Here is a 26,701-nt window from a genome sequence, read left to right on the forward strand (position 1 = left end):
AGAAAGCTTGAAAAGCATAATGGGGTCTTATGTCATTTTTTTTCTGTATGATAAAAGAGTTGAGAAATCCCAAATGTAAGAATTTACAGACATGGAAATTTGCATCTCAAAACTAACGTGCTATGACCTATGTCTCCCACAATTCTCATCCTTTTTCAGACTCCAAGTCTTTCTTTTCTGTACCAAGACTTGTAGCCCCACGTACTTTTTCCTGTCTACTCAGATTTTCTGAGGCTGTTAGCCTCCGAGGTTATTATTGGTATGATAAAGTATAAAATTAGTATGATAAAGGTTGCAGTTCCCAAAACTGTGAAACCGTAACGTGGTTGAAGCTGTGTGGAGTTGGTAAACAATGTAGTAAATAATTTTCAGGTGAGTGACCAAACCCCAAGTCTTCTTCTTTTTTCACTTCAAACTGCTGTTGGTAGAACAAATACAGCAGGATGTTATAAACTGCTTAATGTGTTGTGCTGTCCTCAGTAAGAACTGGAGGACGTCTATCCCATGAACATATGAAACCCTAAAACCAACAGAGAAAACTCTGCTCCCATATGTTTCATTGCAAGTAGCAGGACAATGCCACTATCTCTCTGCACACATATCATTAGGCTAGTGCTTTAAAGATGAAGAGCACTGTGCAATTAAATCATCCAAGATTCTGGAGTAAGCCTAAAATTATTAAAATTCCACAGGCTTCTGGTACACAGTGAGAATTTTATTCATTCAGACCAACATAACAGGAATACTCTGCTCGTGACCTTTTACTTTTCTGAAGACTTACACTTCTCACTTCATAATATGAATGAACTGGAATCACAGAAGTGTTCTATGGGTCTATACAGCTTTTTTAGTTCAGAAATGTAAATTCTTATCAAGATAAAGGTACATGCCAAAATTAGACAAGACAATGGAGGAAAATGAAATGTCAGATTTAGCTATATATTTTTTAATAGCAAACACCATTTGCTGCCATTAATTTTCCAAGTGATCTTTCTTAGCAACTCCTTGACATAAATGGCAAAATTATGTATTTCTTTTCTGTGATATAAGCTGCTGCAAGCAGTAGGAAATTTTTTGTTTACCTTGCTCTCTATAAGTAGTTAATTCCTATTAAGTCTCTTGAGCTTCTCAATAGACTTCAGGCCAAAATATGTCTGATGAGAAAGCCATTCTTAGGCATAATAAACACTTAAATCATACTATGTGTTTTATTCGTCACTTAGTAATATTTTTTAAAATTCTTCTTTGTCTTTTTTTTTTCCTTTTAATAATTGCTTTTTAATGCAACATCTAAGTAATGCAACATGAACCTTTGGAAAACAAATATAATTATGCATACATCAATCTCACATTAGAAAATCTATAACACATTTGCATTTTTTCAGCTTTCCTAAACTGTAACATTTCTTTTTTTCAACAGAAAGTGTTGATTATGGGCCAGTGTTTGTACAAGAGCCAGACGATATGATTTTTCCAACTGATTCTGAGGAAAAGAAACTGTCCCTGAATTGTCAAGCACGTGGAAATCCTGCTCCCACCTACAGGTACTTGTTTTAGAATTTTATTTTTTTTTTAGGTTTCAGAATATTAGGCACTGCATTCCTACTCTGAGAATCAATGTATTTTGGTGAGAAACAACAGAAACAACTCTCTGACACTAGTGGTTTTCCTGATTGAATGTTTTTTTGTGATTCTGAATAAGCAAGAAGCAGAAATGGCAGTGATTAAGGCAAAGTAATATTTAAGTAATATTTTAAGTTTCAAATTCTGTACTCTCTGCATCATTTCTATCCATGTGGAGAGACTCTTTTTGTCCAGTTTATTGAATTGTGTCTGTGACAACTGATAAAAAAAAATATTTAATTCTTTGGGTTTTTTTTTATTTCTAAACATCTATAAAGCTACAAAATACTATCCCAACATATAGGGAAGGCAGCAAAGTACATTAAATGACGTGACGTGGCACTACAAGATACCATGGCTGAGTCAAATCTGGTGTTTTTTCATTCACAAGCCTACCATTTTATTCCTCAGCAACCATCAGCTGTTGCTTATTTTTCCACAGACTTGTAGGCCACAGTTATCCATTATTCAGGCCTGTGGTGATACACCTGTGAGCCTCAGAGTGCAGTTTATTGATGGTGCACACTTACAGGTGGTAGCAGTATGTTGCAGTCACCTTACCCATTTGCTATATCTGTCTCTGCTCATATTTTATGTAAATTACTAGTGATGTAAGAGGGCTGGGGGAACATATGGTTGGTTATTTTTTTCCATATACCCTTCATCTTTTCTCATAAAGTCGTTCTTCAATTACAAAGGGAACATAAGGACTCTTATTGTGTTTTGTCATAGGTGGCAATCATCAATTCCATATTTTGTCTTTTGCCTTTCACCCTTATTTGACTTGTGGACTCTTCAGAATTCTGGCTGAATTTTCCTTAGAGTTATTTGAATCACAGCTCTTGCATTTTTATAACTTGAAGAAATCCAGAAGCAGTACCATCCTTAGACATCCCTACCACAACAGCACTCAATCTGCCTCTGCAACATATGGACTCATTAAATGGATCTGATCACAGCCCCCTTCCCCTGCCCCCCTCTCCCCAACAGCACAGGCATGATGAAAACACATAACATGGGATTAGGAATGAATATCCACTAATTCTCCAAACTAGAATAGCATTAATTCCTCACTGTGTGGTATGAAAGCAATGTTACGTTCTTCATTATTGACATTCCTTGTGTAAATTCTGTTACCTATTTTTGATAATAATAAAAAAAAAAAAAAAAGTTCCACACATTGTAAAAGTGCTGTCAGTCCATTAAACATAGTCTGTGACTATGGGGAAAATGCACAAATTCACCCCCAAAGAAAGACAGTCCTATATTCAAGTCTTCCAGACAACCTCATTATTCTTGTAGAAATTTTGTCTGTGGAGAACCTATGCCATCTCCTTTCTTTCTTCATCCAAACGTTTTTCTGCATTTTCTCAATGGAATGCAATCAATAAATGCAGACTTTCAGCATATTTTAAAGGGTGACTACAAAGAGGATAGGGACTCTTTCTTCACAAGGAACCACACAGAGAAAGCAAGAAGGTTTCATACTCCTCAGTGAAGGCTTTCAAGATGCAAATAAACAAAACGCTTGATTATCTCATCTAGGCTCCATTTTCCATATAGAGCTGGAGAAAATTATCTTTTAACATCTCTTCCAATTGTTTTATGTTTTTTTGATATCCATTTCTTCAGCTCTCCAGAGATTAATTGGTGTCAGCAGCCTCATAAGCAAACTTTCCTGAGTGTTGCTCATGGAAGGAGAGATTTAACCTAAAAGGCTTAACTCAAACAGCACAGTTTAACTTCTCATTCTATTGCTGCCACTTGTCTGCACAGCATTTGCAATGCACACTACCATTCAAGGGAGGGAAAAGAAGTAAAAATTACTCTCTGAAGAAGATACTATTCTCCAGGAAAAATGTAAAGGGAATTTAGCCTCAAAAGATCTACAGATATACAAAGTTTTGAGTATGTCACTACCCAACCACATTACCAAAGACCCTGGCCAGATGCACTGGACCTTTCTTTACGTGTGCTCTGAGGCTTGTGCTGCTAAGAATTATTTTTGGCCAAAAACAAAGCACAGTATGTATTTATTTAAAATTATATTAAAAGAACATTTAGAGCACTCAAAAATTTCAGTGTTATCTCTGCCTTTTTTAAAATTAATTTCTTTAGTCTGTGTAATTTGAGACACAGTGTTCATAGCCTGTTTACAAATTCTGTTTTTGTTCTTGGACATGACTTTGTTTTAATGGAACGGAGAATGTTCACATCATTTCAGATGTTCTTCCTTTAAAACAACTTTGTTTCGCTTTTTCCAAACTCTACCCTGAAATAACAGGTTTTAATTTCCTGACTTTCAGTCATTAAGGTATTTTGATGCATACTTTTTGGGAATAACTCCCTGAGATAAATGGATTCTCTTTGCTTAACATTTCTGCAAATCATACCTTAGCATCACAAGTCAGGGTCAGTACAATGAAGACGATGACTGCGATGCCTTTGATGATGAATACAGACATTCACAAAGTTCCTGTGGGATGTCACAAGTCAGCATTGCTTCTGAGCTACAAGCAGGTGTTGAATTCACTGAGATGCCACATGGCTTTCACTGATTGTGAAACATTGCATGGACTCTTTTACTTAGGACGCACATAAACTGGGTATTTATTGTTCTGTCAGTATCATTTCCTGTTAGAAAAGGCAATTGAAAAGGTTTTCTAAAAATTATTTCTTGTCTGCTTAAACCAGATTATAATATTTTGACATGTTATCTGTCACTTTTCTTCAAGAAAAAATGCATCTGAGTTTTCCTAACAATCTGTGAACTTGGAAGCGTTATATTTTGGGTTCTGTCCTTCCAGATTAGACAGATTACCTAGAAAAAAAGTCACCTAATTCAGTGTTTATTTTCCTATTATGTGCATAGATAATATGAGGGAAATACAATCCCTCAGGATGGACCCCGAGATATAAAGGCTATTAAGATTTAAAGTTTTGAGGTAGAATTCAAAGAACATATTTTTTCATTGAACTTACCTGAAAATGAAACTAAAGGATTAAAGCTAGTTTAACTGAATTTTGTGAGAGTTCCCATTTGGAAATGCCAAAACATACATTTTTTTGCTTTTTCCCTATCTAAATTTCCATTCAAGATCAATTACTTTTGCTTTTTTTTTCCACATATATAGACAAGGATATATGTATTAAAAATTGACTTTCAATATGATTTAATTCAAAATATATACTAATCAATAATAATTGGTCAAATGAAAAATTCCTTTCCTTTTTTACCTCTTCTATGTATGAATTTGTTTTAAAATGTAGTTAATTCTACCAAACTTCCCCTGCTATCCTTTAAAATATAAATAAATTTTCAATGTTGTTTCATTTCTAACATTCAGCGAAACAGAGGTGCTCTGCAATCAAAAGTCCAATTGTGAAAAGAAAGGACAAATTCATAGTTCATCCATATTCTGACTATTCTGACCTTTGGATTAAGAAATATTCACCACTACTGCAGCTGAATTCTGCTCTCTGTATCCCTTTCATCATGAATGTTAACTAGATTGAGTGAATTAATAATTATTTTGCTTTGTTAAAGTTTTCTCTAGAGTCTAAATGTTGCCAAGTTCTTCCAGTCTTTGCTGATCTCTGGCAAAGCTTGCAAGTTCCTGGAAATTTCCCAAGCCAACTTTGAAGCTGCATAATGACAGCAAAAGAGTAATGAAAGAAATATCTGGGTATTATAATAATTGTACCCTATCTGTTTACACTGCTTATCTCTTCTTTGCATTCTTCTTACAATTTCATGAAATTACACTTTGACAAAAAAAAAAAAAATCTAAAAGTCTTCATATTTAGATTTTATTCTTTTATTCAGTAACTGCAAACACACACATATAACAGGTTATTCCAGACTGCTGAAGTCTATTAATCTACCACAAAAAACATTTTCTCTTGCAGCCAGTGGACTATTACAGAGTTTGTTGCTTCAGTCTTTTGAGATGAATGGGAGGCTGAGGCTCTTTGGCAGACAACATCTGGGAAAGGCTGGAAACACAACCCATAAAATCACTTGCACAACTGAAAAATTATGAGACTCTTAGGTTACTTCTGAAACCTCATAAAAATAAGTGTTTATTCAGGAATCATTGAAAACTTGCCTTAGTTGGGATACTTTCAATGTTTCTTACAGCCTGGCTTTTTCCTTCTTATCTTCACGCCCATCCTTCATTATATTGCTTGGGCTTCTTATTTCACTCCCATACACCTCCCTAACTTCACATTCTCTATTCACACTGTTTATTTGTTGTTAGTTTCCATGTACCTAGCAGCTGTCAGGAATTGCCCTTCGCCCACCCAGCAGTTAATTCCAGTCTTTTGTGCCAGTCTTTGAATTTTGTGTATACTATTTCAGCTGATATTATTTTGCCTTTGTCTGTTGCCAAAATCCTATATTGCATAACAGCCTATGTGCATCAATCTGTCTCCCTGCTCATCACGGGTCTTGTTCTTCTTCTGTATTTAAATGTGTCCTTGTTTCTTGGGCTGAGAAAATCAAATGCTGAAAGAATGGAAAAAACTTTTCGTTGCTTTTATGCAGTGCAGACTCAGCTCTGCTACCTGTAAACTCAGCTGGGCCTAAGGCTTTAATGATAGAATCTGAATTAAAACTTTGATTATCATAAGCACAGTAAAATTTCCATTTTTGACATAAAGGATGCATCTGCTATGCAGTTTTCAAGCCTTAAGCCTTTGTGTACATTAGTTTTTTGGGGAAAAAAAAAAAAAAAAAAAAAAAAAAAACCAGAAAAAAAGAAGAGATCATTATTTTCATTCAGCATAGGTAAAACAAAGAATATCCTTTTTCTTCAGAGGCTGAAGATGAGGTTTTGCTTGTGCTTTTTGCTTTCAAGTTTTGCCAGAGTAATGGGTTCCTGCACAGGATATCTCTGAATAGTTGTTATTACAACTGGAGCTGTCATATTTTGTGTCCTAAGCTTGATACCTTCACTTGGCTATTAAATGCTCAAGCAGTTTTTCAGTGGGCATTGTTTTTTTTCCCCTAAGATGGCTTCGAAATGGAACTGAAATCGACATTGAAAGTGATTATCGCTTCAGTTTAATAGAAGGGAGCTTGATCATCAGCAACCCCAGTGAAATGAAAGATTCTGGACAGTACCAATGTTTAACTACCAACATGTTTGGCAGTATTTTAAGCAGAGAGGCTGTTCTTCAGTTTGCATGTGAGTAACATTTTTTAAAATATTGACAAATCAGACTTTTACATTGCTTGATAAGGCACTAAATTGTAATTTGAACCTGTTATACAAGTGACACTGACATTGTTGAGCAAAACTAGAAGTAAAATACTTAGTAGAAGAGAGTGTTTTTCTGCAGACTTGTTATTTTAAAATAGAATCATCAGGGAAAATAACTCTAGTACATGATCCCAAATGGTGTACTTTAATGGCATACTTGAATACTCTGCAGTGATGTATTTCACTCATTGCTAGTTTCCTGAAACATCAATCATTTTGCCACACTCTCTGAGCAGGACAGAAAGAACTGCAAACTTAAGAATAGAATGAGATAAAGTGCCTATATCTTGTAAAATGTTACCACACCTATATATCTGTTGGATCATATGGACCGCTAACTGTTTTTTTTAATGTATATATGTATATAAATACATATGGTTTATGTCCTTGTTTTTGCATAAATATCCTTTCATACATGTACATATACTTTCATGCAATATAAAACGGAAGGGGTTTTTATAGTTGTTAATAGAAACAAAAATGACTTAGCTTTTGAAATTATTCACTAAAATATACTTCTCAGAAGCTATCAATAGTTCATGATCCCAAGTAAACTCTATGGTCTATCAAAGCATGCTCTATTTCAAACATACTAGCAGGAAAAACAGGGCCAGGATTTCTCTTCAACCCTAACTTCCCCTCAGCACTTTAAAGGAAGAAATCCAACATCATTTTATTAGTTTATGTAGATAAATCCTACCATGAGTGGTTTTTAAGAGGAGGAGTGCAAAAAGAACTCCATCCTAGTTTCTCAGACCCTGCTGAAAATAAGACAATACCATGAAATATGAGGCAGATCTTCATATAGCCACAGGTGGAAAAATGGGTTTAAGGAGAAGTTGCCATCTGCATGTCTACTAACACATCTGGTGTTGTCAAGAACTCAGCAGTGAGGTCTGATCTTCCCTTAATCCTCCCCTCCCTGGTCAAGTCAGACCTCTTTAATTTATTGCTTAATTCTTATCTGCTGCATATTCCATCAAGGTGTTTGTTAGGAGATCATAGTACTATCCACCTACTTCTGAGCTGGGAAGAATAATGACATTTGTAAAAGTTTGCTCATGCCAAGGCAGCATGTTTAAAACTCTAAGCACCACAAGAGTATAATGGTATTACTGGACTTCCATCTTAAATGTAGCTTCTGGGAAAATTCTGCTGCATTTTATCTTTTAGACAAGAAAACTATCCTACAACCATCTTGGTTAGAGAACCCAATCACTAGTAAAAATACATGGTTCCAGCTGTCTGAGCCTCAGATTTCTGTTCCCAGCTCAAGTAGGGCTAAGAGGTGGCTACTTAACCTACAATTGAAAAAAAATATATACAGGGAAAGAGAGAAGTGTAGTTACAATAGCTACATCCACAGTTCATTCAGACCCCTGTGTACTTATATTATTACCTCCGCCAGTAAAATAAATTTAGATAAAGTGACCAAAAAAAAAAAAAAAAAAAAAAAGAGTTTTGGTTTAGTGGGTTTATTTTCATTGGATTTTTAAGTTTATATTATCTTACACACCTACTTTTGCAGGTATCAAACTTATTACATTTTAATGTCTGAAATGTGATTTCTGTTTATTAAAGTATTTGGAAATTGTAATGAAAGTTTCTTAGGAAATTTTAATGGCAGAATGCTATTTGGAAGTGCTGCAGGACTTGCACCAGAGAAAAGGCTGTTATTAGAACATAAAAATATTTTTTAAATGATAGAGTAATAACTGATTGAAGCTCTTTTAGAAGTTCATGAGAAACTTGTACACAAGAGCAATTTCAAGTTCAATGTGTATTTGTAGCTTAATTCTATGTAGCATGATTCTCTCTCTTGCGATCCTGGTTTAATGCTTCTTCAATTCCCTGATCTTAAATAGTTGCTGTTCATGTTGAAATAATATTTGCATTACGCAGTATCTCAGATTTTACTACTGTTTAAATTAATTCAAGTTTAATGATGTCACCACACTGTAAACTCATACTAACATACCAGAAGCTTGTATCACTGAAAAATTGTTGTAAGTCAGATCCAATGGCCACCTCTTCCAGTGTCTCACCACCTTTATAAGGAATTGCAGCTTTGCGTTGTTTTCCCTGGTCCTGGGCAGCTCTGGAGAGCCCAGCAAAGGTGCTGCTTCTCGGCGGGACCAGGACGCCACTTGTCCCGGGCGCTGCTGTGTTCTGTGCACTGGGGTGGGGCTGGCTGTGCTCTGTTGCCGGCGCGAGGGGCGAGACAAAGAGGGAAGGAAAGTCCAGTCTGTCTGCATGACTGGCTGGAGAGCTTTTATTGCTGCGTAGAGCTGTGATGGAGAAGCGGGACTTGCTCCCTAGCGCCGCGTGGACAAAATGGTGCTGGGACCAGGGGCACACGGGATTTTACAGGGGGCGTACTGAGGAGGGCAGAAGCCCTCCCACCCAATGGGGACAGGCACCATGGCAGTGACGTGGACCACGGCAACCAATGGGGACGCAACAGGGGCGGACACAGGGCTCTGGGACGAATGGGGACGCGGGGATGGGGTAACTGACAAGGAAGTTTCAGGAAAGAACAGGGGGTGGTTACTGGAGTGACGTGGGGAAGCTCCAATGGCAGGCAGCCTGGAATGAACCATCACAGGGGGAATAGGGGTGTACAAAGGGATACACAGAACCGGCTAATTTAACATTATAAAACCCCTAATCTGAACACAACCTGGGATGCAACAATAGGGAAGTATTTCTTGTTAACGGCTGGCCTGCATGTGTCTAGTTGATTTCAGTAAGACAGAAAGTAAAGCATTGGAATAGATTTTTTAAGGAAATGTCTTGACCTTAAAGTAATTAAAGTAATTGGTGCTCTACAGTTTTACTGGGATCTAATGGCTTGAAGGGTAATCTATGATCCCAAGGAAAAACAAAGCCATTTCTGACTATGAGATAAAGAGCTACACATAATGGCCTTCATTTTCCTTTTCGTTACTGAAAACCATGGATGTTGATTCCAAAAGCTTAGAAACCTATCACTTTCACAGGAGAAAAAAACCAAAAATTAAGTTTACTGTATTGTGTGAATGCATGGGTTGTGCCTCTGTGGAAAATAGTTACATATTTGCAGCTTTAAAGTTGTTCTTCTAATTAAAAAGACAAATGGCATTCAGCTCAAATTGGAGCAGGGACCATTAACCACCTTTGACACCATCTTACAGAAAAAGTGTGTACTCTAAGGTGCCTATGCAAAAATACCATGAAAACCAAAAAAAGGAGAGCATGGCTTTTAGTTCTGTCCCAATTCCATGGCCAAAAGCCCTGTTGCTATGGTTATTATCATGTAATTCAGCATTGGTGATGCATTGCAAATATAAATGTTTATGTACTATATCATTTACATATGTGTGCACAGTTAAAATAGGAAATATTTTGAGATGCTTATATCATGTCTTTGGATTTGAAAGAGAAAGAGATATAAAGTAAACATTACTCTGTATATGTTTAGAGATAGAATACTTGAAATAGCCCACTTTATCACTGGTTATTTTTATGGAGCAAAATTGGAAGACCAGTTATGTGCAGTTAAAGGTCTGCTTGAAATTTTAAACTACCACAGCAAACACTTATGAAGATTTAAACTCAGTAAAAGTTATCTTTTTTTTTTTCCTTTGTATTTCCTATGATGTCTCATGCCCAAGGTCATGCTGGTTTATGCTATTTTTAGAAAGCAAGCATTAAAAAAAAAAAAAAAAGAAAAGAAAACTATCACATGCTGTAAATGAAATTAGAAGTATATTTTTTCAATAAAAACAAAACTTCATGCATAATTGAAAAAAAAATATATATTTTAGCTTGACTAAGTCTATCTGCCTTACTGCAAAACAACTCCATATTTTTGTATGTGGTTCCACAGCTTCTCTTTGGAACAGCATCCTAATAACTTTGTCTACAACAGCAAAGGAATTTTGTGCTTACCTTTGCCACATATACAATCTCTATATTCCATTAGGCCACAAAACAAAATTGCTTTCCTTTATCTGTGGATTATTCAACCTTTCACAAGCCTACCATTTCAGTGATATTTACAGCCTGGGCTAAAAACCTAAAGTTGTATGGGGAAAACAAGTTCTCACCTGTGATTTATGGAACTCCTCACTGCAATTTCATTAATCCAATTCTCACTGGCTTCTTTGCATAATTTCCTTTTTTCTTTTACTAAGTCTGTTTTATTCCCTTTACTCTACAGAGAAGGACATCGATTAGATTTAATTTATATGTCCTTTTCCAATGGATAATCTACGATAACTGACCAATGGTGTACAGAATAAGAAGCCACCTATGATGTAGACATATAAATCGATAGTTTCCTGAGGAGACAGCCTGCACACTGCCCATTCTATCACAGCACACTTTTGTCAGCCTTTTAATTGACTTCACCTACTAAGAAATTAGTTTAATCACCTATGTGTCTTTCCTGCCATCATGCTCCCTGGACACCTTATTGGGTATATATCATAATTTCCTAGCATTAATTTGTAAAGAGTTGATTCATTTAAACCTTCGAGACTTGAGAAAAGCCTTTGTTTCTCATGTTCATTTCAGAAGATGCAGAATTACAAAATGGCATTACAATAGCAACATTTACTTCAAAATCATATCAATCTAAACAGTTTTAGGTATTATAAATGAAAGGTGAAAACTGAAGTGAGAAAAGGAATCAAAATGTAGGTAATTATACTTTCAGTTTCAAAAGTGTCCCTGATCATCCTGTAATAAACTTTTAAGTTTGTGACTGCTTTGCTCTGAAAGCATCACAGCTGTGTGAAGAATGTTACTATGTCAGTTAAGAATAGCTACACCTACAACAGTGACTTGCACTACAATATTTTTGGATTGTTTTCTTCACTATCCCAATATGCTCTCTTCAGAAAATATATGCTTAAAAGGCACCTGAAAAACATGTATAAATGCCAGAAAAAGTAAATTTTGTGTAGTACTGTTTGCATTTTAATGATAAATAATTTATTAATTGAAGAGTATCATTCAGTGAATTTGAAATTAATGTGAATTTGTCAAACTATACCAACAGTTTCAGCTGTTCTTTCCAGCCACATTTTCCTACATAAATGTGCAAACCACTTACACATATCTATTTTAAAATTCTGCAACTCTATCCCTTTCTTTTCTTAAGAGGATCAGGAAACAAATTAACTGAAATATATTTTTTTGTATAAAAATGTTGAAAAAAATTATGTTGTCAGTCAAAGTAGAAGTCTGGAAAATGAAATTGTTTGTATTTTGGCTGTGGTGATGCTTACTTTGTTGTTTAGTGAAATATTCGGCTTATGTAACTAAGTTCAGTGGTGCAAAATGCTAAGAACTTTGGCTCTAGTCTAAAAAGGCATTTCATCTTAAAGTATCTGCATAATCCTTTTGAAGCTGATGGGGTGATGTACGTCCTTAAAATTCAGCACATGCTTAAACTCTTTGTTGTTGTTAAACATAAGGCTTCCTGAAGCAATATTTGAAACAATCTGTATGAATTTGTTGCTGGTGTCATCATCACAGACACATAATGGGTTTAATTAAGCCTTCTGTCATTCATTCTTGATTCTTTCTTTTTAAAGTGAATAAATACCTTAGAATTATAAACTTTAGGAATAAAAAATAGCAGAACTTATTACAACTCATTTTAAGCAGCATTTCTCAAAGCTCTCTTGTTGGAAAAGATAGACCTTGGTTCTCTGTTGTGGCTATGGTGAATCTTCAATGAAAATTTGCCTCCAACCTCACTTTACATAGGTGAATCCAAGTCTGAAAGCAAGTATGGAGAAATCAGTAAAATAAGCAGGTCATCTAAAACTGTAAAGACAGCACACACTCCTTCTGAAAGAATGGCAAAATTAATGAATTTTATGTTATTCAAATTTCCAAACAAATCATTGAGTACTGCCAAACAGTAAACCCTCTGGGAGTTCAGCTGTATTCAGGAGTGGTGTCCAGTGAAAGCCTTGGAAAAAAATAAACAACTTGTTTACTGGAACTCCCCTTCCACAGTATGCCTTTGGAAATGGTCTCCTGACCCTATCAACAGCAGCCTGTCTGTAATAGCATAAGAGCAGCTCTGGTAGACTTCCTCTATGTTTCTGTCCCTTCAGTTCTGCTCTTGAAGCTGTCTGAAAATTGCAGTCAATTTCCATTTTTCCATTGCTACATCAGCATTTAAAGACCTTGCCTCTCCAGTAGAACACTTTAAAGAGCAAAGGAAACCCAATCCTTTCCTATCTACAAAAGCAGGTGCTTTCACTAAGACAAAAGGAGAGTGAAGAAATTCTTTCATCTCCTGTTTGTTGTCTCAAAACAGTATCCTGTCATTTCCAAAAGAGGTTCTTTGTGCTAGCACTGAGAGCAAATCATATGTCAAGGTCCATATCCATAATTCTAAACGGATTTACTTTCCAAGACACAGAGTACTTCTAAATTCTCCTTTGAGAATGGCCCCTAGTCAATTCTGCTAACATCCAAAATGTGACAAGAATTGTCTTGTAGAAGGCTGTCATCCCACCAAAGGTTTCCAGGTACTCTTCCAACACAGTGACACTATCTGTGATGAAAATCCAGTGCAGGAGATTATTTCTTGATACCATTCACTATATTAGTATAGACAAAATCTTCATCTGAAAGGCAAAGTTATAAGACTTTCCTTGTTCTCCCGAAATAAGTGGGCTCCTCTTTGTCCTTAGAAACACTCATTCCCTAACTTCATCCACTTGAATTTTCTGTGGTGAAATCATACATCACCTCAGCCTGAGAGGGACATTTTGACAACACTGAGAAACAAAACTCAGGAAGATCTAATACACCAAATCTTTTATTTTTAATTAAAATTAGCATTTATTCTTTTGCATGATAGTACCAGAATGAAGGCAGTGTGAAAAGTTGAGGTCAGACCTCTGATTAGGGATTATACATCAATACAGTGCAGATTTGATACCTATTAGGATAAGTTACTAGCTTCAGAAAGGGGTATCAGTTCTGGGTGTACTACACTGAGCAACATTTATTATCTCATTCCATTTGAATTGCACATAGGGATAACTTCAATCTCATTGATCCTTATATCCATCAAACACCAAAAAAAGTTATGATTATTTCCACATATTTAAGTGGAAAGAGATTTATTAATCTTGTCAAGTTCATTTATTGCTCCATAAGTTTTGATGCCAAAAAAGTATTCTGAGGTGTAAGTTCTGCTTAGTCTTTTACTCTGAAAATGTACTTTACACAATGCATTTTATATTTCTTGTCCTTTGGAAGAATTAATAGATGTCAGTCATGTAGAGAGACAGTTTGAAATGCAATTACAGCAATCATTTAAAGATGTATAGTACATCTACTGACTGCTCATTTTAGCATTGTGCCTTTCTCTGCAGGACTGGAAGGCTGGTGTTTAACCTGCCCATAACCTAACTCACCTATCTTTCACAATCTAATCTATCATGCTAATGAATCATTAGACTTGGCATTTAAATATAGATGACAGTAATTAACAGTAGCATTACTAAACAGGAGAAATTTTAAAAGGTTGAAGTAGAATTTTGTGCCAAGACCAGACAACACTTTGTAAATTTCCCTCACAAGTTCTAGCTCAGACTGACTTTTGGAAAATCCTGTGTCATCTCTCTACTTAGACCCTTCCAGGTGTGGCATATAGTGGTGACCACTATTGTAAATTCTTTCAAATGAAAAGTTTTACTTGAAATTTCTTGCATGGTATTTGTAGTGCTACCATGACATTCCTGCTCTCATTTTTCTCCCTCCTTTATCCTGACACAGATGTATTATGGCTTTCCTGAGAAACAAATCATGCTCCTGGTTTCATTGAAAAATAAATTGGTCTGACTGGTTATTCTTATAAGTGCAGGGGCACAGGTGCTTGTGATAGTACAAAGGAAAGAGCAGCACCAAGCTGGGAGGGAAGAAGAGAGAAGTGGACAGGGCATTTGAGCTGCTTTAGGAACTATACTCTATAAAAGCAGTGGAGTCACTTTTGATGATACTTTGGAACTCAGAGAGGAAAACTTCTAGGAAAGAGTTGAGCTCTGTCTGAGTTAATAACACTGAAGAAGTGTTACTAGTGTTATAAGTGTTATGAATAGAAGCCTACAATGAATAAAGGAGATTGATCATCAAAGAAAACATCTGGAAGGCTGTGAAACACTTGGATAAAATGAGAATTAGGAGAGATCAAGCTGAGTTTGCCTGACAAAGGAAATTAAAAAGAATATAGATGTTTTTTAGTTAGATTACTAATAATTAAAAAGAAAAGATAGCTGGATAGAATTAATCTGCATATGACCCCAACTTCAATGGTCATCTTTGTTCAGTTTTCTATAAGGACAGAGCAGCTTACACATCTGTTTCCATATGAAGCATGAGATACCATTAACAGAAAATTGCATTTACTTTGGGAATGGGAGAAGACAAGAATGTAAAAGTAAATCCAGGCTTAAATTTGTTCCAATATACATGAGTTCCATTCATGACACTTAGTACTTCAGTGACTAAACTTCACAACAGTGTGACAAGGCCAATTTGTCTTTTGTCCTTCTTGATATTTTCACTAGTGTTCACAGCAGAACTCTTAATTAAATCACCTAAAGCTGCCAAGATGGGAAGTTTTGTCAACATGGAAGTTGTATTCTTAACTGAATAAGTATATATTTTATTTATAGTGCTTTGCATTCAAAATCATGAACATAGTAATATAACTGTTGATTTGTTTGTCATTTCTTGTAATTATTTTGAGAATAAAATCAAAATAATTTCCAGAAATAAATACTGACGAGTGACAATGATAACATCAAAAGCTTTTGCAGATAACCACCCTATGACGATAATGTTGAGTTCTGCAACTAGATAGTCTTAAATTCTGTGAGACTGGGTAGTTTTTTTATGTCTGCCATCAGCATCTAGCAGTTTACAATTTCTTCTACACTGGTTTTAAATGTCACGTGTTAGAAGTTGTTTTCATAGGTATATGGTATATATACCATAGGACATGGTGTATATATATACGCATATATATATATATAAAGAAGCAAATTCTTTCTATAAAATGTGCTGTAATCAGTCTCCACATACAAACACACACACATGCACACACAGAGCTAAACAAAAAAAAAAAACCCCAAACAAACCTTTTAATTAGGTTTCAGCCCTATATCTCATCAAGCATGGAAATATGTAAAAATGTCCTCAGGATTCTCTAAATATGTAAATCCTGAGCCCACCCACGTACCTACCATACTAATTAAAACAAAATGTATTAAGTCAGAAATTTATATATTGTGTGTCTAACTAAACATTAAATCTTACAGTAAATTTTATTAGAGTTGCAAGGTCAAACATCCAAGCTACAGGATGAGGGATTCATCATTGTCTATACAGTCTGAATTTTTCCTTGAATTCTGGAGTCCTGAAATATAGAATTGTCATACAACCTCTTTTCTGGGGGTTGGTTTTTTGGTTTGTTGGTTTGTTTTTTTTTGGGGGGGGGGTCTTTTATTCCTTTTTTTTTTCTTTTTTTTTATATTAGACACACTAGACTCTTTCAGGTCACAGAAGAATTACTGTGCCCTTACTGAACAGTGTTCTGTTTTCTATTGTTCAGTGCACAGCCCCCTGCCTTCATTAATTCAGACTATTCAAAACCTACTCTGAGGACAAAATTAATTTCCTCAGAAGCCTTTTATGGTGCTCATCATTACAGCATCTAAGTGCTTCATGAACATTAATACGTTTATTTTTACAATGTTCCTGTGAACTGAGTAGATATTACTATCTCCTTTTTATAAATGGAAAACTAAGACATGAGAGATTAATGTAAAATATCCAGTAATTTGGGGAACTGCACATGAGCTCAAGAGGAGCTGCTTTTCCCAAGTGCTTAGCTGAGCCAGAACTGATCACTCTCCTATTCATCACTCTGACTAATCTTTTTCTCAGCCTTTGTATCTGTCATATCTCAACCCTGCATCTGGTTTCTGGTCTCTCTCCTATTATCGATAAGGCTACTGATCCCATTTCCACTCTCCTTATTTACTGAAAGCATCTGTTTGATCAAGAAGGATAGTAGCATCCTTCTAGCTCTATTTTAGTCTCCATGTACACATTTTGCTTAATTGCCTGTAGTTCCTCTGTCTCCCATTTCCCACTTCTAGGCTCCTAAGCTCTCTTTCTTTGTCCTTATTAAATACCTTCTATAACATGCTTTTTCTTTCCATAACCTGCTGCATCCTCAACAGACTGGACATCCTCAACAATGGACACTTAGTTACACTTTAACTAGAACTGATAGTAACTAAAACAGAATCATCCAATGGAAAGATTTTGCCATCTTAATCACTGTAGTTGCTATCTGTGGTGTTTATAAAATGGATGGATTTCCTGACAGAAATGGATTTTTTTAATTTTAATTTTTTTTATATCTTCAGGCTAAATCACTTAAATTTCCTTTCCATTAGCTCTCATAAATGGGACAAATATTTGAATGGCAACTTACAATACATTCAGTAAGAACTTCTACTGATAATTCAGTGTTTTCTCTTCTAAATTATTAAATTATTACTACAGATGACACTATAATGAAACAGGTGCCCCTTGGATAAATTTCTGCCTGGAGTGACACTCCTACTTAAATACTTTCCATTTATAAACACTTTTTTTTTTAAATGAGATTTCAACCATCTTCACTCATTAACATAGACTAACATAGATTAACTCTGTGTTTTGGTTAGTGACTGCAAGACTGTAATTTTAAGTCAGCCTTTATTCAGTCGTCTTCTGAATTCGATTTCTTTCCTGTCCTTGCCTAATATAGTCCTTATAGTCACAAATGAAAGACTATTCCTCCATTGAAATGAAAGTGTGAGAAATAGAGAAAATCTTAGCCTATAATTGTTACTAGCCATGATGTGCCACAAATGTGAAAAAGAACTCCTTTAAAATTTTTCTTAGCTTCAGAGCTGCTTATATAAGGTATGGTAACATGAAGTACTCTGATATTGGAAAGTGGAACAGCCATTAATTTTTAATTAAATCTTAAAACTGCCGTTACATCATTAAAATCAGATCTGCTAAAAAAAGTGAAATTATCATGGATAAAATATGTCAGTGAATGTAAAAGTTGAGCAGAAATATTGGTAAGAAAATCATAGCTAGCAGAATGAAAGAAAGTATTTTCAATTCAAGACTGCCTTGTGGCAATCTCAACAGAAAAGCCAATCCTTTAAGTACTTTATCCTGCCAAACACAGTCTCCAACAGTTCACTCTAAGTCACTGGGTTAGCATTCAGGATAAAGATCTTTGCTGTATATTTTGGTCAAAGTTCTCTAAAATATAGATTTTTGTACTGTGTGAAAGAAGGATGTTTAAATACTGGGATACTAGTTCCAAAGGAGATTTAAGCACTTCGTTTTTTTCTTAGTCTAAAATTGACTCTTTTTTTAATTTCTTTTAAGGTTAGATTCCAAAGCAATATATTTTGGAGTCAATGAAACATGTTTTTTTAATAAAATCAATTTTTTTTTATACATTGGTTAAGAATATCCTATTATCGTGAAATAAAGTAGTTTAAATACTTCGAATTTGACTTTGTACCATGTTATACTACAAATATAAGAAATTCATATCTATATGTCATGTGTATATAGACATGACAAAACTTGACCCAATGCTGTAAAAACTAAAACTCTAAATAACTATTTTTATGTATAAGAATGGTAAAAAAATACTGAGACAAAAATGCCATTATAAAGATCTTAATTTTTTGTCTGAAAAGTGTGACACTAAATTCTGTTCTAGTTATTCAATTGTTGGACTGAAGTTATAAGAAGGTAATCTTAAAAGGAAGGAAAGGCTGCATATGAAGTCATGAAACTGACACTGTTCATCTAAACTCCCTCTCTCTCTTCCACCCAGCTCTTCCATACAGCTTGTCCTTAAATAGGTCCACAGCCTATAAACCATTCCTGTTCACTTTACCTACCTGATGAGAAAGGTGTGCACATGCTGCCTTATCACATGGACCTACAGTGAAACTTGCAGTCCAGAAGCTGACCTTTATTTCCTGTTATTTTGTATACACTCCTAAATCTATGACCATAATACAAAGCCAAACCTTTCCCTGGGGTAAAGATTTACATAAAAGAGTATAGAGTAAAAAGTACTAGAAAGAGAAGAGACAAAGAAAAACAATACAAATGCAATACCTGTGGATTCTCTGACTGTTTTATATAAACATTTTATCAGAACAAAAACAAGAAAAGAAACATGTTTTACAGAGATCATTTAAGAAAGACAGTAAACTACCATATAAAATTATTCCCACATTATTTGAGACCAAATTAAACAAAGTACCTTTTGAAGACCCAGATCTAAATTATGTATAAAATTTGTTGAATCTTGAAGGTAAAGGAATGAAATTCAAATGTTTACTTTCACAGCATCAGAGGTACCTTATTAAATTTAAATAAAATATTTTCTCAGACAAATTTAAATAAATCATATGAATTGGACTCTATGATCCTTATGGTTATGTTCTGACTTGAAATGCTCTATGATTAATTGAATAAAGGTAAAAAAGCACTGAATTGAATTACTGAGCGTTTTGAAAATAGAGTATTTTAGGGACTTGTTAGAGTCATATCACAGAAAAAAAGAATGGTTGGGTTTGAAGGAATCTTAGATATCACCTACTTCCAACCCTTCTGCTACTGTCAGGGACACTTTACACTGGACAAGGTTGCTCAAAGCCCCATCTGATCTGACTTTGAATATTTCCAGGGATGGGGCATCCACAGTTTCTCTGGGCAATCTGTTACAGTGCCTTAACACCCTCAGAGTAAGGATTTTCTTCCTAATTTCTAATATAAACCTACTCCCTTTCACAGTTTAAAGACATTCCCCCTTGTGCTCTCACTAGACTTTCTGATAAGTCTCTTCCCATCTTTCCAGTAGGCCTCTTGTCATTCATTTTCAAAACAGTCATATATTATCTTCCAAAGTAGCACATCACAGAATCACAGAATCACAGAATCACAGAATCACAGTTGGAAGGGATCCTCAAGGATCATCAAGTCCAGCTCTTGACTCTACGCAGGAGCATCCTCAAGAATCACACCACGTGCCCAAGAGCATTGTCCAAATCCTTCTCGAACTCTGTCAGGCTGGTGCTGTGACCACTGCCCTGAGGAGCCTGTTCCAGTGCCCAGCCACCCTCTGGGTGAAGAACCTTTTCCTGATATCCAGCCTAAACCTCCCCTGACACTTCAGACCATTCCCTTGGGTCCTGTCAGTGGGCACTACAGAGAAGAGACCAGTGCCTGCTCAGTCATTTCCCCTCACAAGAAAGCTGCAGACTGTAGTCAGGTCTCCTGTCAGTCTCCTCTTCTCCAGACTGAACAGACCAAGTGACCTCTTCATGCAGAATAAAATGGAGATATCCTCACCAGACAGAATTTTTTTTTTAGCACATCTGTTTTTTTAAGTATTACATTTAGACACATATCAGTGCATAAAAATGTGTATTTCATCTTTCTAGGAGCAATGCTATAAAAATAATAATTATTGACATCAGTTATTTTCTACATCCAATTGTTTGCAACCCTATCTAATAAGCTTGTTTTGCAGTTCTTTCACTTCCTACAAAAACATTTGAAGATCTGTAAAATATATAATGGTTTTGGGTTTGTTTGTTTTAGATAACCAAGATTTCAGATCAGTTACAAAGATTTCTTATCTTCAAACTTTATCAGTTCAGAGCCTAGCACTCTGTAGCAGTGCATTGAAATAAAGACAGCATTCATCAATCTACTTCAGTTAGTAAGGGCTGCCGAGTTTTATTCCTTCTTTTTATTTTAATCTTACTGAGTATCTTGAAGTATGATGAGTTTTCTAGGATATTGCTTATGTTTTCTTGTTTATGCTCATCTCAGGTAATAAAAACCAGTCAAGGCAAGTGAATCAGTCACTGATGCATAAAACCCAAGCCAAATATTTTCTAAAAGCAAGAAAAACTGTGGCATAACGGCTGAAAAATCTGTAAATTATGTTTGTCATAGAGTTCCATGCTTTCAGTATTGATGGTCTTAAAATGCTTTCATCCACTTCAACTGATCCTTTTTTTCAGATAGTAATTATGACTGATATCTTTTAAGCAAAGACTGCAGATATGTCTGTTGTTGCTATGAAAATGCAAGCGAACTAGGTCACTATTGCAATACACTGCAATGTGAGTCTTCATTCTGTAAATGTTTTAGATTCCAGAGGATTTACTTCTGGGTTTGTTCAAATCTACCTTAATACTGAAATGAAATATTTATACTGGACTTAGTACAATCAGGTGGTCATTTTGTTTGATAAATTGGGTCACCTTTAGAGGAATTAACAGTTTGTGAGCTGCAAACTCATTTGGGGTTTTGATACAGTGCTCATTGTGAGCACCACAATATTGGCACACATGGGCCACTACTGTAGAAATGACACAAAGTAGCTGGAAAACACATTCTCCTCAACCAGCCAGGTGAAATATCAGACTTTGGTCCTAAACTGTAAAAAAAATATTTCTGTAGAATTCTAGAAGGGGAAAACAATTCCCTGGTAAAAATAAATATGTGGACAGAGATCTAAATGCAAGTAATTTGTCTACTTGGCATTTTACTTTCTTCAGTGTTAGTAATTATTTTCTCTGTGCAAAAGAGACAGCTGAAATTGGTGACATTGATTTTCAAGATGGGAGCCAATAGGCAATGTCTTGAAACCTATTTCCCAAACTAAATCATTAGTAAGCATCTCATATCTCTGTCTCTTCTGCGTTATCACATCAATGGAACATACAATCTGGAATTTGTATCCACGGCTTGTTTTGCCAATAAAGGGTCTTCTTTCCTGATTTCATGTAGTTTATCTGAGGTGCAAACACCAAGGCTGTGAAAGATTAATGTGATATGATACCTAAAATTAAGTTAGAAACAATTACAAAAAGGGTGGATTTTATATATCTTACTGACATTGTCTACAAGTAAAATACCTACAGGAGCAACTTTACATTCATGGTTTGTACCTGTCTGATAGAAAAAGTTGAAAAAGTATAAAAACCTTTTGTACTTAGGCATAGGCATTTTGAAAAAGGACTATAATAAAAAGTTTACAAGTTTCAGTGTTTGAATTATAATGCCTGCAAAGATGATGTTTCCGCTTCAGCTCTTTAAAATACTGCTTGAAATGGGAATGCATTTAGGCACTTAAGGTTTGATTTATAAAACTTCTATTTACTTTTATGCAGGTTCTTTGCATAATTTACTTGGTAAAAGTAGAACAGTTTTAGTTTACATAAATCATATTATTCTTTGCTTTTTTCATGGAAACTCTTGTGGATGCTATGTCATCATTCTTATTTCAAGAATGTGCATTAAGACAAAAAAGGGTTGAAGGTGTGAAAGAACTGTGGTAATCTCAGACTCCATAAGCAGATTGCACTGCAATATATTTTAAGGAAAGAAAAATAGTGGAAACATTTTACAATAACGTGCAGAAACTAGAGTGGCCTGGAGAAAGGTAAGACAGAAAAAAAAAAAAAAAAATAAAAAATAAAAAAAAAATTAAAAAAAAAAAAAAAAAAAAATTCCACTTTGAAACAGTGTGTTTGGTCTGATTTGGCACTTCCAGGATATTCACTCTGAACTTCTTTGCTAGGTGATTTCTCCATTTTCTGAAGATACATTGTTAAAATAGAGTTAAGTACTACACAGAACAGCTTAGCTGTCATCTAGTTTCTCAGTGGTTGTTACGGATGAGAGCTGTGAGTAGATGACTAGAGTATAAGCAGAAAACTGATTACCACTTCTGTAAGTGTTCCTAAATTCTATCACATTCTAGATTTGGGTCAATGGGGAGAATATTATTTTCCATTACTGTATTTTCATTAAGAAAAGGCCAAACACAACAAACTGAGAAGTGTTTGAGTTAACATATAAACATGGAAAATGAGAGAGTTGATCTGATGAGAGTTGGCATGTAAAAAAAATTATGTATCCAAAAACTCTTTCTTGCCTTAGTTTTACACTGGAAATTTTTTCTTACATCTTTTGAGTCACAGAATCTCCAGGCAGGAACTGTCAAAATTACATCACAGGAGAATAGAATTAAACTAATAGATTAGACTAGAATACTCCATATATCAAGGGGGCTTATGCAAAATATACAATGACTTTTTTACCGGGGTCCATAGTGGTAGGACAAGAGAAAACAGGGAGAGGGTAAATTTAGATTAGCTATTAGGAAGAAATTCTTTACTTTGAGGATTGTGAGGCCCTGGAACATGTTGTCCAGAGTAAGTGGTGCTTGTCTAAGTTCCCCTGGTTTACAATCTTATGTGTTGCAAGTCCAGGTTGATCTCCCTGGAAATGGTACCTATATTTTCTTGATAGTCCGTCAATTAGTGTAACTGCTGAGGTTTGTTTCCTCTCATTTTCTTCACATTTATTTGTTCAGGTGTATGTCTCCTTAGATTTTTTTTTTCCTGGTTTCCCTCTTTTCCTTTAGTTTCCTTCCTAGTTGACAAGGTCTGCTGACAGATAACCTTACTGCTTTTACAATCTCACTTGCCTCCATCAATTAGTGTGGTCAACCAAGTTTTGTTCTTATGACTGCTCTGTATGTTTTGTTCATGATTTACTCCTCTTCTCATTATGTCTTTTTGCATTGAGAAAGAACCTTAACCAGACATTCTTAAAGAAGGAGTCCCTCTTCTTCCACATACTATTACAAATATGACTAGAGAGGAAAAGTTGCATCATTTCTTCACCAAGTTATGATTCTTTCACACCTCTTCTATCCCCATCTCTGCTCATATGCAGAGGCATCCAAAAATATTAATGGAAGCTTAAGGCAAAAATGTTTCAAATAACCCCAATAACAACAAAAGCACTGTGCTTTTATACTTTCTCAGCTCTTTATTCTTTCAAGCAATGTCAGTTCAAATTGTGCTTTCCCCCAAGTATTAAATAAATGTAGAAGCATTGGGAGCATTAAAGTAACACTAGGCAGTCTCTTAATGTACTTTGCAGTAATTTTCTTTTCATCCTGAGCTGCTATGCGTTGTTGTCATAGCTATCATGAGAAAGAAATCTCTGCTACTCATAAGGACTGTGAACCCACATTCCATTTGCATGAATTTGCACAACATAATGTTTCTTTGGTTTATACCACAGGATTTTTTTTCTCCTGATCTTGAGCTCCTTATCTCACAAATTCTTTCCTAAAAAAAGCAAGTAGATAGTAACCCACCTCTTTGTAGTAACCATAGCACATATATTTTCAATTTTTATTCTCTTCCATGCAGCATCTCAATATCTGAACTCACATTTTTCAATCTATCTACAATGGCATAACATCACTTTTTCAGCTCTGTTATAATTTATCAGCTCACCTAAAATTGGCAGTTTGCTTTTCTACATCTCACTGTAAGCACATAGGTCTGGATTTTAAAGTGTGAGCTAACATTAGTGTGAACTAATAATATCTAATTAACCCTGTTGAAATTATTGCTAATCAACTAGTGAAATGTCACAGAAGCAATGTGAAAGCATATATGTGTATTCAAAATGCGATATATGCTTTATATATATATATATATATATATATATACATGTGCATGTACATATAAATTTTAAATTTCTGAGACAGTCATTATTCCCAGACTTCTATACTTAATCTCACTTTATATAGGACTGATTTATTTGCATATTTTTAATGCTATTTTCTCTGTGTGTGTTCATTGGGCCATATTTGTACAAGGTTTTATAAGGTAGCAGCTGAGCCAGGTAATAGTGGGGGATTATAAGGGTGAGAAGTACATCGAGATGTTCTGATAAAGGAACATGAAGGAGATGTGAACCACAGAATTTGCAAAATAATGTAATGGTCATTGCCGGCTGTTAGCCTCCAAATTTCCCTCTGTTAAATTAAATCTTAAATTATTTTTCTTTCTCTAGAGATGACTGAGATAGCATCTTGAGGTTACTCTGAACTTTCAAGGGACTAGCTCCTCCTGGACTAATTTGACCAGGAATCTCTTTGCCATCAGAAGTCTGATGGAAAACTACAGAAATTGCTGAGGAACTAGATTGACATATGGCTTTTGCCACCTGCATGAATTCCAAAGGACACAGATCTTCCCATGAAGTTCAACCACTCACAGAAAGCAGTTTTGGATTAAAAAAAACCCACAAAAGTTCAAGAGAAAAAAATAATTGTAAGTTTTCATCAGAAGTTTATTTTCTCTTCTGCATCTATCTGTAGTATTTCCTATCTGAGACTTAGAAGGGCCAGGATTTTTGAGCTCTTTTGTCTGAAAGAAATAAAGGAGTCTTGTATTATTGGCACCTATAAGCTTTAGGATGTGGTACAATATTTCCTAGGGTGCTGTTCTTTGTTGCTCTTTCATGAGTCATGTTACCATATGGATCAGCCCTTGGTGGCAGTCTGTGTCTCCATGGCACTTCTATTCTCAGGGAATTATTATTTTGAATTATTCCAGCTTCCATTTTACTGGAACTCTTAATCAAAAATTAACGTTATTCTTCCATACTGACAGTATGAAGATTTCTGATCTTCCTTTCCATCCTGGAGCACATATGCTGGGGTGTACAATTTAAAAAGCATCTTGACGGATGGGGGAAGATTTGGAGGAGAAGAAAAACAGACTTTGTTCTAAAAAAATGAAATGTTTTTTTAGCTCTACATTGGAAAGATACTGGCACACTGATATATAAGCAATAAGACTGCAATTTAGCAGGAGAAGGAGTGAAAAAAATCCAGCATTTGAAACTTAAAAGTACTGGTTTTTACTGGGTATAAACGTCAACCCCACAGAGAGGAAAAACAACCATTGGAGGAACTTGTCTAGAGAATGAGAGCAAATTTTTCTTCTTTTTATTTAATATTTTTTATTTTTTTAAGGTATCTATTTTAAAACATTAATTTTGAGAATTTCTGTGGTTCACATTACACTGGAGTTATAGTAGATGATTGGGATGGTAATTCCTTATTTATTAGTTCTTAATATACCTGAAGATGTTTAAAAATGACTTCCATATTTTTGACTCTTACATTATCTGTTGGGAACAATATGGCAGTTATTCATTTGCTGAATGCTGGCTAAAGACAGTAAGGGTAAAACTTTCACAAATGATCCTTCATTAGGAGCACTTATGACAGCTCGATTTATTGATATACCTTAGGGTATGTAGTCTGATTAGCTGCTTGACTTTGACATACCATCTTTTTACTCACAGGATCTCTGAAATTTGCTTTCTCATATTTTCTTTTCTCCATTCAACTGTATATAAGGTACCTGATTTATTTTCGGTGACAATCCTAGTACTAACCTTGCCATGTCTAACCATATAAAAGAGGTTCTGACATTTAGATATAAAGTAAGTGGCCACTAATGTTACAAAAAATATTAGCAATTCATTTTTATTTCCCCTATATTTTAGTCCTAAATTCTCCAGCACCAAGAAGCAGTTTGCTATCTTTACTCTTCTGGCAGAGTTTCCTTGGAGAGATTTTAAACTTGATCAGACAGAGCAACTTGATCAAGGCTGGTCCTGTTTTTAGCAGACAATTGTACATGATCTCCAGGGGTCCCTTCCAGCCTGAATTATTATATGACAGTTTTATGGAGGAGAAAGGAAAAGTTTCTTAGCAAAAGTGAGACTCCAGTTCCAAGTCTAAATTAAAGTTAACTTGCTGTAGGCTGGATACCTGTGACTCAAATTTGGCCATCCAC

At 35.2% G+C, this 26,701-nt stretch overlaps 1 protein-coding gene across 1 annotated transcript in view; it reads left to right on the forward strand.

The window, feature by feature from the left end:
• Positions 1–26,701, forward strand: part of CNTN5 (contactin 5) — a 238,293-nt gene that overhangs the window by 9,363 nt on the left and 202,229 nt on the right. The window contains exons 3-4 of the mRNA XM_053969809.1: positions 1,421–1,544; positions 6,640–6,815. Coding sequence (XP_053825784.1) covers positions 1,421–1,544; positions 6,640–6,815 — 300 coding nt within the window. The remainder of the gene's footprint in view (positions 1–1,420; positions 1,545–6,639; positions 6,816–26,701) is intronic.

This window comes from Vidua macroura, chromosome 2 (genome assembly GCF_024509145.1).
Source record: "Vidua macroura isolate BioBank_ID:100142 chromosome 2, ASM2450914v1, whole genome shotgun sequence".
Taxonomy (NCBI): domain Eukaryota; kingdom Metazoa; phylum Chordata; class Aves; order Passeriformes; family Viduidae; genus Vidua; species Vidua macroura.